At 44.2% G+C, this 16909-nt stretch overlaps 1 protein-coding gene across 1 annotated transcript in view; it reads right to left on the reverse strand.

The window, feature by feature from the left end:
• The window catches only part of UBN2 (ubinuclein 2), a 588508-nt gene that overhangs the window by 400322 nt on the left and 171277 nt on the right, over nucleotides 1-16909 (reverse strand). The window contains exon 7 of the mRNA XM_069231231.1: nucleotides 1724-1794. Within this exon, the coding sequence (XP_069087332.1) occupies nucleotides 1724-1794 (71 nt within the window). The remainder of the gene's footprint in view (nucleotides 1-1723; nucleotides 1795-16909) is intronic.

A 16909-nucleotide genomic window follows, 5' to 3' on the forward strand; every position in this document is an offset into this window, starting at 1 on the left:
GGATTCTACTAAACGTGGAAACTGAACCGACCAATCAGTAGAAGAGATGAAGCCGGACTCAGAATGATGTGAATAGGAGACTCGCCATGTTAAAGTAATTTTCATCTGCAATAAGTGTTCTTCTGGTTGGACAACGACCTCTCCATTGAGAGCTTCTAGGTGGACATTCAGCCATAGCAGGGCAGCAGACTATTTGGTGTATTACTAGTGTTATCTTGAGCTGCACAAGAGTCAATTGGTTGGCTATTTTATATGGGGGAGTACCTTGTCTGCTTTATGATAAGTTTGAGACCTTTGCTGGGGCGCAGTGGCAGGAGGTTGCATTGCAGTATCCCCTTCTGGAATCTCAATAACTACATCTGCCACGGGGCACTGTGAATCCGGAGGCAGATGTATTACTCTGCAAGTTTTAAGAACATTGTCACAAAGGTCCCACTGGAGATGATGAAACTAAGAGCTGCCAAATCCTCCAACACTGAAATGTCATACTGTCAAGAAATTCTTTAACAAAGATCTGGAGGGTTCAGAACCTCTCAAAGCTGAAGCATGAGAATGCCTTTATTTCTGGAAGTTTATATTTGGAACGTCGGTCTGGGGAGACACTTAACATCTACCCCCATGACAGGGAGCAGGAAGTGGCAATGACAAAGATTCACCTTCTGAAATGGCAGAAGCAATGTTTGAGAAGGAGGGGGGCTGGTGTTGGACAACAATGACGTTCTCGCCTCAGAGGATGTTGCTTTAGGTCCTCCTGAAGAAGTCTTCTTCAATTTCTCTTCCTAGCCATGATATCAACCTGCTCTGTTTCAAAGTTGTCTGCAAAGCATTTTGCTCCAAATATCATACTGAGTGAAGAAGTGAGTGTTACTGAAGTAGACACAGACACATCAAGGTCACCTTTCCTAGACATTTCACTACCGAAGTGTAGACATTTCACGTTAACTTAGTTCACTTTCTGTCTCTTTGGCAGCCATGCCTATCAGAGAAAAACAACAAATAATTGCTTAATTGTCCATATTTTAACGGAAAAACAATGAAGAATGGCAACAGATGACGTAAGAAACAAAATCACCCTCCAGCAAACCTAAAAAAAAAAAAAATTGTGTTTCATGCCAAAATAGCCTTGAATAAAGGAAAGTGTTCAGAACCTTTTTCTCAGGGTTGGAAAACACACAAAACAATCTACTCATCTCCCTGCTAGGCATGATACGGTACTGCAGCACTCTGGAACTCGCAGTGCCATAGTCAAATTTTCACACCTATGCATACTTAAATATAATGTGGGAATGATGTCCTAATATATAAGTTGTCTCTTTCTCTGTAGTGTTCAGGGACCTTACACGTGCAAAGATATTCTACCTTTCAGTAATAATAGAGAGAATCTCATGCTTAAGAATGATTCAAAGGTAAAAAGCTTTAGAGGTTTCAATACTAAGGAGGATAGTTAGCTTTATTCACTAAAATGTGGTCAGTATGTTTGGTTCAAAACCTCTAGGTGACAACACAAAATGCTGCACACCAAAAATTGCACATATAAAAACACACTGGAGGCATGATAAACATGTGATATAGAAATAACTACCCACTCCTTTTCAAGGCCAAAGAAAGCTACTGAAAGCCTCAATGAGGAAAGGCAGTTAATGTTGTACTTTTGCAATCTGAAAATGAAAAACCTTGAAGGTAAGATCACAAAAGTGACCACTGCCCAGTTACAGCTACTTACTCCAGTAGAATATTGTTCATGTCCTGAGTGAAGAATTTCTTTCGTCCTTCTTCATCAAACAGCTTGGCCGCCTGTGAGAAAAAGCATGGATCTCATTTCAAGCATGCATCTAATTTCAAACTTACATTTTGGCTTGAATAAATATTGATCTACTGAAAATGCCTATAAAACTTGTGATATGACAAGTTTGTGACGAGTTTCCCGGTTAGCCAACGAACAAGGTGTAACTCTACATTCACTTTCCATTAACGGTTCTAAATTAATAAAAGATGCATTGAATATCCTATCCCAATGCAAGATCTCTGAACCTTTACAAAATCTCCTTTCAATAACAAAATAAAATTGACTCAATGCCCCACCCCGCCTTTTGTTTTTTAAGACAACAATAGACTAAACAAAAACAGAATGAAACCCATACTGTTTGTATCTTTTCCAAGACTTGAGATTTTGCTAAGATTTTTGTTAAGTGTGCTGATACCTTGACACAGAGGGGTATTTACAAAGATTCCAGCGTGGGCAATAAGAAACCAGTCACTTACCACTGACAAAGGTTTTTCACTGTCACACTCTTATACAATCAGGAAATTGGAATTATTACAACGTATACTGGTTGGTTCCAAATTACCTCTAAAATGTTTCTTCTTCATGGTGTCGATAACCAAGGAGTCGAAGGACTCACTATGATATTATCATAAGACCATAATGTCTTAAAAGAAAACACTTACCATAATGATGGTTTTGCAGCAAGAAACTCCTCTAGATTTACATGCTTTGCACAATCCCGCCATGCAGTGGTTGATTCTGGAAGCGTCTTTGCTTTCCTCCTAACAGTTTGCGAGTGGACGTCGACACAGGCAGAGTCCCTATATGACAGCAACCATAATCAACATCATATGCATGCCCCTCCATCTTAAATGGTTGTGTTTTTTTGTCTTCCTTCCAAAAACATCTTGCAGTGGCGAGGTGGGAGGGAGGCAGGTGAATCTAGTTACAAGTTTCAAAACTACAATTACAGGTAAGTAACTGGTAACTTTTGCACCATTAAATCTCTTCTAAATTTGTGTGTTTTGAACACATTATGTAGTGGTATTACCTGCCTTCTGGTGGTGACAGAAGAACTGGAAGCAAAATAATTGTTGGCACCGCCTGACCCACTTCCACCTCTTTGAGGGAGTATAAATCCACACAACAATGTTTTATAAAAGTATGCTGAAATGTCCATGTGGTTGCCTTGCATATTTCCTGTGTGGAGACGTTGGCCAAAGCCAATCCTAGTTTCTTTCTTCCTAGTGGGGTGTGCTCTCTGTGAGCAAAGATTTCTTTGCTTGAGAGTAACATAGCTGGATAGTCTGTACAGTCCATCAAGAAAAAATGTCCTTGGATATGACTGCTCTTCTGACATACAGTGTGCACAGGGCCCTTTCTGCTTCCTTTGCAGGTTTTTAGAACAAAGCTGATGTGGTGAATGTCTGACTAATGTGAAAAGGTGAGGTAACCCTTGGATAGGAATTTGGGATGTGTACTCGTTATAACCCTATCCTTGTGTATGGGTATGTATGGTTCCTGAACAGTTAGTGTTTGTATCTCAGATATACAATTGCTGCTAGGAACACAGTCTTCAATGTAAGATGCCAGAGTTTGGCCTTATGCATTGGTTCAAGAGTTGTATTCATCAATCATACCAAACAAGGTTCAAATTCCACTGCAGAGGAGATACCTTCCCTGGCAGGGAAACCTCTTTTTGGCTCCCTCGATGAACCTTTTTAGCAGTTGAAGTGATAAAATGTGTGCAATCCTTTCAAGTAGACCGCAAGGCCTATGAGAGTTTAAACACAAAAAGAGGTATCAGGTATTGGACTATTACAGCATCATCATTGGGCATGAGTTGCATTTTCTCGGATCAGCACTAAGTATTGTACCTCTTCTACTTAAAGGCATAGCACTTTCTGGTGGCCAGCCTCTGTGCCTCCCTGATGATACGTAATGTAGCCCTTGGAATGTGTAGGTGCATCACTTAACAGGCCATTCCCCAGTGAGTGGGGATGGTAGTGTCTAGATGGGAAGCACCAGCATTGTGTTTTTTCTGGTGTTACAAAGAAATAGAGGCCAGGTGTGTAGTAAGCTGGGTTCTGAATGTAGTACCCCCAGACCCCACATTTTTGCCTGGTGTTAGTATGTTTTGGACTGTAGTTCACAGGGATCCTGCTAACCAGGACTCCAGTGCCAGTGCTCTCTCCCCTAAGCTTAAGTTGTTGGTAACTATTGACACCCACAATTGGCATACATGTGCACCCATGTAAGACCCTAGCATATGTTACCTGGGTACCTAGGGCACTGGTACACCAGGGGTCCCCCATGGGCTGCAGCATGTATTATGCCATCCATGGGAGCCCATGCAAACTGACTGCAGGCCTGCCATTGCAGCCTGTGTGAAAGGGTGCAAGCACCCTTTCACTGACAAACCTGACCTCCTGGACCCAGCAGCTGAACTACTTCCACCAACATTCAGGAACTTCACCTTCAGGAGGGTGGGCATTGCCAGCTGCATCACCTGGGCACCTTGAAGGGTGCTGGACTCTGTCCCCTTCTTTTGCAGGTCCTCCACATCCAGAATCCATCCCTGGGTTCAACCAGCCTGGCCCACAGGTCACAACGGCAGCTGGACAATATAAGGCATCGACAGTCTTGAGAGCGAGAGAGTCCTTTCATCCCTCTGCATCTGGGTCCATGGTGTATCTGGGTCCTGTCTTCTGGGTATCCTGGGGTAGGGGAACTCTCCATCCATCCTCTTGCCTAGCTGTTTTATTGGGGGGCCACTGGGAAGGGTCCTGAATTCCACAAACTCCAACCACTAGTCTCTGTGTTAGTCTATGGGACAACTGGGTGCGTAACTACCTTACTCCTGGTTGCTGGGGTCACTTACTGTACTTACCTCTGGTGTTCCTAAGTGCCCTAGCTTACTACCACACTTACCTTGGCTGGAGTTTTCCATTTCACATTCCACTTTTTAGGTCAAGCGCTTTGATCTGCTGTAAGTATTGTGCACTTGTAACCACACCTACCTTACGCCCATCCCTTTCACTCATTCGTGGACTTGCCTTTCAAAAATTCCTTAATGTCAATGGTAATTGCTTTACATTTGCCCCGCCATGAGGCGGTTTTGTTTCAGTCTTGCAGACTGACCCTGTTACATGGATAACTGCAGCTTGCCAATATACTTCAGCAAGCGTGACCTATTTTTTTTCTTTGGCCTCTCTCCTTCGTGCTCCTTGGCAGCCAGAGTGCTCACAGAGCCAACAGCGCAAACTCCATCAGAGCTGGTTAGAATGTTGGTGCTGTTTTTCTCTTCTATATCTTTTTCGATAGTCGAAAGATAGCCAAATCTTATAATTCAGTACTCTTTGCGGTTGATTAGCCGGGACAGTTTTTCTAAGTTCACATCTGTTGTGGTGATGTAATTTCCTTTACCTGCTTCCTCTAGCGATACATTAACAGTGACACTGTTTTCCTTGCCCTCTGCGTCGGACTGGCTTGTTGGGCAATCTGGAACTGCTTGATTGTTTGCCCAGACAGGCTAGTGTGTGGGCTTGTTTTTTTTATTTTAATATATATATATATATATATATATATATATATATATATATATATATATATATATATATTTTTTTTTTTTTATTTTTTTTTTTAATTGTCCCTTGTCTTTTTCCTAATTTTGTTACTCCACTGTTTGTCCCATGTACCGGTTATGACATAAGCCAGCCTTGTCTGGTAATGACTGTGTGCAGATAATGCCTACTCGGGTAGGAGATCACTGCCTCAGCTGAGTCACTTTTTTTGGAAAGGAGGGCTGGAACACTGGTGGTATCACTGTGCATAATTACATTAAAAAGATACATACTATGGTAACAGCATTCAAACACTTGTCCCCACACTCCTCAAAGACCATCAAGAAGATCTGTCCTAAAGTTCTGAACTGCCACCATTTTTTTTTTTTTTTTTTTAAATAAATTGTGGAACGTCAGTTTTTTTTGTGCCCCGGCACATTTTATGTCCCATTCCGACAATGTTCCCCAGCTCAACTAATGCTATAGCATTGGCAGTACTAACCACTTCCCTTTTCAGAGCTGGTGATAGTGTATTAATATTCAGTTATATACGTATATACAATTAAAGCCCTGCCCATCCCATTTGCTGTGCTCATTTTAAGAGCAGAGACAGTTAAAAAAAAAAAAAAAAAAAAAAAGAACTACTTTGACGTGGATGCAGGTCTGTTTAATGCACTGAAAGTAAGGCGGAGAGTTGTCAATTATTTTTTCTTATGCCCGGTGTTGTACACTGTACCTTAACTTCATTCTACTTGCTGCTTTGCCCGTCCCACCCTTTTTGTCCCTGAGGCTGCATTGGGTTTCCTAACAAAGTGCAGTTAAGTGTGTTCCCATTCCATTTGTCCGGAAAGCAAGGCTAATTTTTATGGCAGTGATCCAGAAAACGTGATGATTGAAGTGGATGCAGGTCTGTGTAATTCAGTGAAAGTAGAATGGAAAGTTTTCCATTTTCTTTTTCTGTTGTCCAGTTTTCTATGCTTACATCGCCTAACATCTTCGCTGGCACAAGTCAACAATGGGGTTTTTCAATGCACTTCGACCACTCAATGGGTCGCACATGTAGTTTCTCCAATATATGCCAGGCCTAGTATGCAACCATTGAAGCAAACCCCCAACATTGCAAGGCGTATTTTCAAAAAATTAATTTTTTTGCTGTAGAAAGAAGTTAAATGGAAGTGTTTTAGTTATATGCAGGGCCATTGGAATTAAATGGCACAGAGGACCACATTATGCGGCAGGGTTGATCAATTTATCTGGCAAGAAAGAAAATTAGTTACTTACCTGTAACTGCAGTTCTCCAGTATTGGTATCTTTCATAGATTCAGGAGCCAAGCCAACAAGTGAAGAGATGACGGATCTGGATGCCTGACTTGTCCCTGGGGCATTGTCAAGAGGGTCGGACTCTGTTTGAGTTGCACATGTGGCTGTTCGGAGAGCATTAGGAGCTCCGTGTACCAGGCCTGTCTGGGCCACCTGGGAGCTATGAATAGGAGGCGACACCCCTCCGTCTTCATTTTGTTGATGACTCTCAGTATGAGCGGGATCGGAGGAAAAGCGTAGGCATAGACCCGGGACCATCTCATCGAAAACGCATTTTCCCACGATCCTTTCTGGGGAAGCCAACTTGCATAATACTGGCATTTCTTGTTCTCGAGTGTGGCAAATAGATCGAGATTTGGTTTGCCCCATAAAAGGAAAAGTCGATTGAGAAGTTTCTGGTCTAGCTCCCACTCGTGATATGGTATCACTGTCCTGCTCAGGGTGTCTGCCAGAATGTTGGTTTGTCCTGGCACATGCTCCGCTTTGAGCGAAATGTTGTGCTTGATGGCCCATGTCCAGATATCCTGAGCTAGTTGCGAGAGTTGTAGGGATCTTGTGCCCCCTTGCTTGTTTAGATAAAACATGCTGGTCGTATCGTCCGTTCGGATTAAAACGCTTGAATTTTGTAGTTTTAGCAAGAAAGCTTTTAGAGCTAGGTCTATCGCTTTGAGCTCTAGGTAACTGATGTGGAGCTGAACCTCTTTTGCATTCCAGGATCCACTGATTTGCAGATCTTGGCAGTGTGCACCCCATTCCTCAAGGGAAGCATCCGTTGTTACTATGTAACTGGGTACTTGATGAAGGAATGTGAGTCCGTTGGACAAATTGGCCAGCATCGCCCACCACTTCATGGTGGTGTGCATTAGAGATGTTGTGCGAATTCTGTCTTCGAAAGAGCCGCGCACCGGAGTCCACTGTACATCCAATTGCTCTTGCAGGGGTTGCATATGGAGCCTGCAATCTGGGACTAGCGGAATGCATGATGAGATCATCCCTAGCAATGATTTGTAGATGCGGACTGAAACAAACTTTTTTGTAGAGAGTCTGCGTGCTAAGGAGGTTAGTTTTTGTTTCCTCTCGTGAGACGGATACGCCTTGCTGTGGACCGTGTCTAGTATTGCTCCTAAGAAATGTAATACTTGTGTGGGGTGAAGCGGAGACTTTTGATAATTGACGACAAACCCCAGGCTGTTTAGCAATTGAAGGCAAACCAAATTATGACATATCACCTGAGGCTTTGAAGGTGCCTTTATGAGCCAGTCGCCTAGGTAAGGAAAAACCTGCATACCCGACTGGCGGAGATGTGCTGCTACCGGAGCCAACATTTTCGGGAAAATTCTGGGGGTCGATTTGAGACCGAATGGAAGAACTCGAAATTGGAGGTGCATACCACCTACTCTGAATCTGAGGAATTTGCGGTGGTTGTGGTGTATTGGAATATGAAAGTAAGCATCCTGGAGGTCTAGGGATGCCATCAGATCTCCAGTATTTAAAAGGCGCAGGACATCCTGTAGTGTTACCACCCTGAACGATTGTTTCTTTAGAAACTTGTTTAGTGTTCTTAAGTCCAGGATGGGGCGCCAGTCCCCGGAGAGTTTCTTTACGAGAAAGAAGCGGGAATAGAATCCTCTGTTCCTTTGAGAAAAAGGGACCATTTCTATTGCTCCTTTGCCCAGCATCACTTGCACTTTCTTGAGGAGTTGGTTCACCCTCGGGGACGGAGGGCCCGATGGAGGAACAGTTGGTGGTGTTTGTGTGAATTCCAGAGTATGGCCTCTGGCCACTATATCGAGCACCCATCTGTCTGATGTTATTGCCGCCCATTGAAGGAAATAGGAAGTGATGCGACCTCCAACCCTCGAGATTGGTGGGGGGGGGCGAGAACGCTGGAATGGTTGGTGGGTCATTGTTTCCTGCCCGTATCCCTTCCTCGGGCAGCCACTCTTTCTCTAGCTGGATGTTTATAGGCCGCGGCTGGTGGCAACCTGTAATACTGCTGTTGCTGGTGGTACTGTTGTCGGGATCCTGTGGAGGAAGACTGATACTGGGGTCTGTACTGATGGTAGCCCCCTCGAAAGGAGTAACCTCCTCTTCCCTTTGCTCCACGAAAAGGTTGCTTTTTATATTGTAAGGTACCTAGTGATTTTGCTGTATCCGTATCTGTTTTGATGGCTTGTAACATGTCGTCGACATGCTTCCCAAACAGACTCTCACCATCAAAAGGCATGTTGAGAACGCGACTCTGGACCTCCGGCCGAAATGATGTAGCCTTTAACCATCCTTGCCTACGCAAGACTGCTGCACCAGCCAATTGTCTGAAACCAGTTAAAGATATGTCTATTGCGCTGTCGATAATCTCTGAAGCAATCCTTTCTCCTTCCTGCAACACATTTTTTGCTTCCACCTTGACATCCTCCGGCAAGAGATCCAAGAAAGCTGCGACACTAAACAGGCCGGAGAATCATTGGGGGCGTTATATTTCTTTTCTAGCCTTGGCATTTGTGAAGGCACTGTCGCTGGATTCTTCATCGCCTTCAACCCTTCCTGCCATAAGAAATCTACTATCGGTATCGCTCTGACCGATCTCTTTGATGGTTCCTTGAAGTCGTAAAGGAAGCACTCTGCTTCATGAGAGATAATAGAAAGGCCAAAACGCTTTGCCGCTCTCTCTATCAAAATTATGAAACCTCCTATGTCCTCCGGAGTCAAATCCACTGGATCTGCTGGAGGTGGAGATGGTGTGGGGACGAGGTAATCATCCCATTCACTGGTCACAGAATCTCTTAACTCACCCTCTTCTCTTTCGTCATCGGACGAGGGATGAGCTTCTTGCATTTGGCTAGTCAATGGTATGCTAGCCTGTGGTGTCTCCGGGAGAATGGTCGTCTGGGTTTGACGAGGCGTCTGGTAGGTTTCAGGCCTGGGTGGTGTGGTAGGTGTTGATGGTGGAAACCTTCTGTAGTAGTCATTGAGCATAGATTGAAGGTCTGCCACTAATGTGCTTGGCATGGAGAGGGGTAATTGTTGTTCTGCCGGGGGGTATGATGTTGAAGCATAGCTGGGCTGGTACTGCTCTTCATCTTCGTCATCAAAATCCTGGCATTTTACATGCAGCTGAGACAGGCTACTCGCTGCCCCAAACATTCCCTCGTCTTGGGAGTATGCATCATCATCATCATCATCCAAGAGATGTTGTGGGGGATATGGCAATACTTTGCTTGGAGAGGTATGTATTGGCAGAATATCGGAAGCTTTGTCCCCCATGGTGATGAGAGAAAGGGGTAAGAATCTCGTTGAATCGTCTTGAGAATAAGGCACCATAGTTGAAGATTGGTGCGGTGGAGTACCCAGGAGGGTCGATGGTCTATACATTGCTACTGCTGTCGGTTCCTTAGTCGACGGTTCCTTAGTGGACGGCTTCTTCGTCGAGCGTTCTTTCGTCGGCGGTTCCCCTGTCGGCATCTGAGTAGCCAACGGTGCGGTCGTCGGCGGTATGCTCTTCTTAAACCTCATTGAGAGGTGCTTCATAGACGGAAGTGCCTTGGTCCATTGGTGGACCCATGAAGCCTCCGTCGTTGACGACGTGTTCGCCGCTGCAGCCTTTAAAAATATTTTTGCGTAATTATCGTCGTCGACGATAACGGTGACGACGTCATAATCATCGGTGAAACCGTCGTTGTAAACGTCGACAACACCGACGTAGATGTCACCGTCGTCGACGGGTGCCTTTTTCCTGAAGAGAATTTCTCTGGATCTTTCTGGAGTGACAGAGAGCGGGATGCCTTTTTTGCGGTACTCTTCTTATGTAAAGGCGTAGTAGGCTCTGAATTAACCTTTTTTGGCAAACTTGTGTGTGTCTCTGAATGGGGAACACCCATTTTTGTCTCAGTAGAGACCTGCTTCATCTTTTTGGCCATCTTCCTTGGTGGCTCATCAGGCAATCTTCCTCGCTCACCTGTTCTATTTTGGGAGTGAGAAGCATGAGAGGACGCTTCACTTTCGTCTGAGGAAGGATGTTCCATGGCTTTCTGCTTCTGCAGCCACAAGAGAAGCCTATCCTCATGGTCTTTGAGGTTTTTTTGACTTAAGGTGCGACAGATCTTACAGTCTCTCACCATGTGGTCTGGATGGAGGCAGTAGATGCATTTCTTGTGCGGGTGATCAACATGTAGTCTTTTCTTCCCACAACTGCCACAGTCTCTGAACAGACCCTTCTTTGTCTTTTCAGACATGATAAAGTTGGAAAGCTGAGTTCCTGAGAGAAACAATTTTCAGTCAGAAAAAAGGTAAACTGAGCAGAGCTCAGGGAGACTCCCTTCACACGACGTGCAGTAGAAAATCTGAGGGAATTGAGCCTCTGTTGGGAGTGTTTGGGAGGGGCTGAATCCTGATTGGTTGACACTGAAGTTTGGGTCTTTTCACAAAACAAGGTGGATAGGCTATAAAATATCCTATAAGGCCTACTGGTTTTAAACTTACAGACTTACTGCTTTGTGTATTTAAAGTTACCGTGAGGCTCCCACCTCGACGGGGATGATACAAGCATGTGAATCTATGAAAGATCCAATACTGGAGAAAGTCCAGTTATGCATTTACAATGCCAATAGCTCTAACTCACGCAAATGCGAGACCTACTGCATTGCAAATGCTTGTTTAGTATATGGTTTGGCCCTCCCCTAGGGCCCTGTGTATTTCTATACTATTTTCTATGGTTATTTTGTGTATATAAAGTGGTAATATCTCCAGAGGGAGATATGCCAATGTCAGTTTAATAGTCGTGCTGTAATAAAGTATCCTTTATTTTTGCAACACTTGAGTGTTTCTTTCTTGTGAGCGAGTTACTGTCTGATTACTGTGGTACTGCAAGTGCTTTACATACCTCCTGGATAAGCTTTAGCTGCTTGTCTCATCTACCCCTATAGAGGTTCTGCTACCTGGGCACCTATTTACTATCACTAAGTGTTGCCTGGACTCAGAATAGGGTGCCGCACCATAGGTATACACCATAAACTGAGCCAGCCTCCTACAAGGTGTTCCCCATAGAATCAAGTGTGCCCACTATAAAATCCTTTACCTTCCCTTACGTGTGCAGCTTGTTGGTCTGCTGTGAGGGTGTATATGAATGTGTTCACCCTGGTCTGTCAAAGTAGAACATTGCTGTTGGGTTGATTATTTGAATGTGCACAATGTTCCCACTGACTTGGCTCTGGAAGGCCTTCAGTGCTAGAAACACGGTTTTAAGTTCCAGAAAATTAATGTGTATGGTAGCCCCCTGCTCCCATCAGAGCCATCTTATCTTCAGTTTCTACGAGTATTCTCAAACCTACCAGTGAAGTGTCCGTGGTGACAACTGCTTGTGATAAAGGTGTCTTGAAGTGTTTCTCCCTCTGCATAATCCCTACAATTCACCACCTCGCTCCCTTGACCCTGTCCGTTACAAACTGTACATCCCCCACCAAGTGCCTGACCCCTGTGCCCATAGATTGAGTAACGTGTCCGGTCTCAAGTGAAATCTCACATTGGGAATGGGGGATACAGGAAGCCATCATCCTTAAGAGTTTAATTACAGTCAGACTGACGTCTAGTAGAGGCAAATTTACACCAGTATGACCTGAACACTCAGTGTAATCTGGTATGCCAATGCCAACTGTGTCTCTAGATCTGTTCCTAGGAAAGTTTTCCTAGTTTGTAAACTGGGAGACTTTCTCCCCGTTTACTGTAAATTCTAGTGTGCATAGACATGACATCACCTGTGTCATATTTTCGCGGCAAAGGTCTGAGCTTTTTGCCTTGATTAGTCAATTTTCAAGGTAGCGGTACACGTGTCCCCTGCCTTCTGAGGTGGCAGCTATCATCACCAGCGTCTTGCTGAAGAACTTTGAAATGACTGTACTTCGAATGGTAAAACTTTGAATTGGTATTGCTCTCTCTTCATTACAAAAGTAGGACATTCTTGGAAGCTATGTGAATGGTTAGGTGCAGGTAAGAGTCAGGTCTACTGCTGCTAGATAGTCCCCATCTTCTAGCAAAGTTATTAAATCCTGTATTGTTATTATTTGAAATATTTGTGTCCTGATATACATGTTTACACAGCACAGGTCACAGATAGGCCAACAAGGTCAAATCGGGTTTTGGTTCAAGAAAGTAAATTGAGTACAGATCTGTTTTTTCTTTCTTCTCGCTGCGCCTGCTCTATAAAGTTCTTTATAAGCAGTCCTTGCACCTCTTTGTGCAGGATCTGCAATTGGTCCTTCTTGGAATGCTGATGTTTTGGTGGCTTTTGCACAAAATATGTACAGTGACCATGACAAACAACATTAACAATGCACTTGCCTGATGAAATGGCTTCCCAGTTCTTAAATCCTTTACGCGCCCCCCCCCCCCCCCCACCCCAACCACCCCCACAAAACACAGGACAGGAGTATTGAACGTGAGGGAAAGAATGATTAAGTCACTAAGAGGACAAGGCTGATCAACTAGAGATTCCACTTCTCTGTTTACCTACGCACTGAAAAAAGGGCTTGGTTTGTTGTTCTGGACAATGCCCATGGCCTGGCAACTGGCTGGTCCTGGCTGCTTCTGGCCATTTGAGCCAAACATCTGCCTCCTCTGTGCTCTCTTTTCTTGAAGGTTTCCACTTTTAAATGAAGGCCTAACAACCTGAAGGGCCCCCATAGCCTTTGAGGTTTCATTTCTGCATCTCCTCCAACCCTTAGCCACCACAGGGCCAAAGAACTGGTTTCATGCGAGATGATAATCAATGATACTGGATTGTACCTCAGGCATAAAGCTGAGGATGCATAGCCATGCATACCTCCTCATGACCGTCCCTGTATCCATTAACCTACTTAATGTGTCAGCAGTGGTGAAGGCCACTTTGAGGCATGAGATGGCGATGTTCTTTCATCCCTCTATAATGCTTTTTGGCGCACCTCTGCAAGGTGTGAGCTGATGTCTTCCATATCACCCAGTATTGGGGTGAGCATGTTGATTTAACAAGATGTTTGAATTAGCAATTTACCATTATGTGGTTGCAACCCTCTCCACATCTTTTTACATTCTTTATCCAGCGGAGGCCCCATAGATGCTGGGAACATGGCTCTCTTCCTTGCTGAGGGAGAAATTAGTGAGTCTAGCTCTACATGACCTTGAATATATTTATTTATTTATAAGGCCACTAGAATTATGCAGCACCTCATTAGTACTAGTTTAACACACAAATACAGCAATAGGCAACAGAATGATGACCAGTCCAGCTTTTCAAAGGCCTTTCTACTGTGAGTCAACATGTATTGCTGCATTTCTGTTAACTTTTGAACCGTCTGAGCTAAGAACAATTTTGTTTAGCTAAAATCTACAGATTATGTAGAAGATGATGGATTATGTGGCAAATGTAGCAAATGTATAATTATGAAGAAAAAAAAAAACACGGAGGCTGCACAATTGCTTAATTCTAGTGGCCCTGCCTATAAATGTCTTATTGAACAATGCTGGGAAGAGATTGGTTCTTGTTAAAGGCTGGGGTTAGTGTTTCGAGAAGGAAGCATGCCTCCCCCTTTTCAACCCCAATTTCCACTACAAAGGCCTCCGCCTCCTTCTTCCCAGCTGCATGATATATTGAAATGTCAACTGAATGGGAAGGCCTTGAGGGATAGTATTCCTCCTCCTCCTGAGCAGAGTCTGCCTAGATGTCCTCCCACAACAATTCACTTATCTTCAAGTATTCTGTGACAATGCAGAAAATACATTATTGCTCTCCCACCACGTGCTCTGTCTTTATTCGACTGTCTCTATCTGCTCTGACCATACAATCTCCTGTGTGGGCCTCCTAGGCCCCATCAACCTTGCTGCCTTTAAGTGAGTCATGGTTTCCTCAAAGGCCCTCTTAATTCTTCTTTCGCTTGAAGTCATCAATGTCGGAGATCCTAGGTTCCTCATGAACCTTTTCATTCAAGGGAGCCCGCCCCTCCCTCCCGTCTCCACACGTGATCCTCCTCGGAAGTCAAGGCAACACCTTTCAGCTTATCTTAACCAGTGAGTTTTTCTTTTGGGGTAAAGTGGAAAGTTGCTTGAGCTCCACTGCCTCCTTTCAATGAGAGCGTAACTTTTAGTGAGCCTTAGCTGTTGCTCAGAGCCATGGTTGGGCATGTGTCCAACTTCCTTGCCTTTTGACAAATCAGGTGTTTTACCAGCATGTGTCACTGTAGGCTTTGCGTCAGTAAGGTGTCTCTTTTCGACCTCGTACACCTGGTTTGAGGTCTTGGTGTCTCCAACCCAAACCTCGTGCTACTCTACCTCATTGTGGGAAACCCCATCTCCTCCATCAACAGTTCACTCTACTTTTTTCCATCTCTTTCAAGCCTGCCCTTTCTGTACTTGTTCAATGTGCTCGAAGGCCCTTGTTTCCGTGATCCAATGTTTTTTGTTTAAAATAAGAGTACAGGACACAATTTTCAACTTATGGTTTTGAGGCAGACGGAATATGCAGACTGGGTGCTCTTTGTTGAGGCAACTTGTGGTGGCAGTTCTGGCAAAACTTGAAGAGCATGTTCATACTCAAATGGCACTGAGGACCCTCAGGGAAACATTCTCTGAATGTCCCTCCCTCCTGACAAACTCCAAAAATCCTCTTGTCAGTATTTTTCTCAGTTGCCTTGACTTCTTTCCTTTGTTCTTAGAGGACTTTAACAACCTCCATTGATAAAATGTCAGAATCGCTCTGATGCATTTCCGTACCAAACAGCGAGAAAAAAATAATCTAAGATGGTTGGGGGGCCGGGGGGCTTGCTCATGGGCCTAGTAGGATTATGTCAACTTCATACAGGGGCTTCACTATGTAGACTCCCACACACAAGTTTTGAGGAAAAAGGACCCACCCACTAGATGGTATGACTGTACAAATCACGTCAATCTGGAAAAGATTCCATGCTGCAAAACATGCCTTACAATTTCTTGATTATTTCTTTCTTTCTTTGCCTGCGGCTAGGGGCATCTAGTCAAGTAAGTCAACACAACAAACAAACTACATCATACAGCCTCCTATCCCAAACATTATGCACCATCCTAAACGCAGAGATATCTTGGCTGCAAGAGCACCACATCAATGTTGTCTATTACGTGAGGCAGCCTTCTGTAGATCCCACTCCTGGAAGTCTCATGCATCTTGTCGGTTGGTCACTCCTCAGTCATCTATCCCACTTTAGACACCCGGCTCACTGTTGCAGCCACACAGAGCATTAGCAGCCAAGGGAGGGACATGTGACAATGCTAGCTGTACTGGCTGGGAGTGGGTACGATGTGGGAGAGGGTAGTCATATGCAAGTCCTCTATTACTAATTGGGCCCTTGGGATGCTTTGGCCATGTGAAGTCCCTGAAGGCATCCATAATAAGGGCTGGGTACTCACGCAAGGCATGGCACTAATGGCCCCAGCAGGTAAAAGGGAGGTTGGAGTGGGCAGCACAGACGTGAAGATAGATTACCAGGTATGAAATTAAGGAAGCCATAGATCTCCTAATTAACTAGTATCAAGACCTGAACAGGGGAGGCACAACAAGCTGAGCTGTTACATAAACTGTGTGACTGATACTACTGGGGTGCAAGTTTGGCAGTGTTTCTTTTCCTAGAGTTGTGCTCATGTTTGTGCTCACGTTCAAATACACAGCAAAGGTTTTTCTGGAAATGTCAGATTGCAGCAGTTGAAGACAACCTTAGGACTGGTCGATTCCAGGTGATGACTCACAATTTCAATGGGTTAAAAAAATAAATCCTGAACTGGAACCCTCTAGGGTTGGTCTGAAAGACATTCTACATAGGCAAAAAGGTGTGGTGTCGCTCCCATGGCTGATGTATGTGAAGATATTAGTTTCCCTAATTTGTGGACTAACCCAACATCCGTTACATCCTTATAAGGCATACAAGCCTAGGGCTTTCTCAAGGCTGGGAGTATAGTGATAACCAAACCTATAATTCACCCAAGTGTACACACAGCATGTCGTCGCCCAAAAGGCAATTGTTGTTCCATAAGGGAAAGGAGAACCAAATAGAAGGAAAAAGAGGAGTAAAAAAAAAAAAAAAAAAAAAAAAGAAGAAACAAGAAACAAGGAAAACACCCCCATAATAAAATAACGTTTGTAATTTCACCCCAATAATATGCAGAACATGAAATGTAAAGCAAATTATTCGTTAGCAGCATGTTACATCAATGGCCCACAATAAATCCGAAATTTCAAGTGTAGGGACAACATCGTATCAAATAACAC

Source organism: Pleurodeles waltl, chromosome 4_2, assembly GCF_031143425.1.
Source record: "Pleurodeles waltl isolate 20211129_DDA chromosome 4_2, aPleWal1.hap1.20221129, whole genome shotgun sequence".
Taxonomy (NCBI): Eukaryota; Metazoa; Chordata; class Amphibia; order Caudata; family Salamandridae; genus Pleurodeles; species Pleurodeles waltl.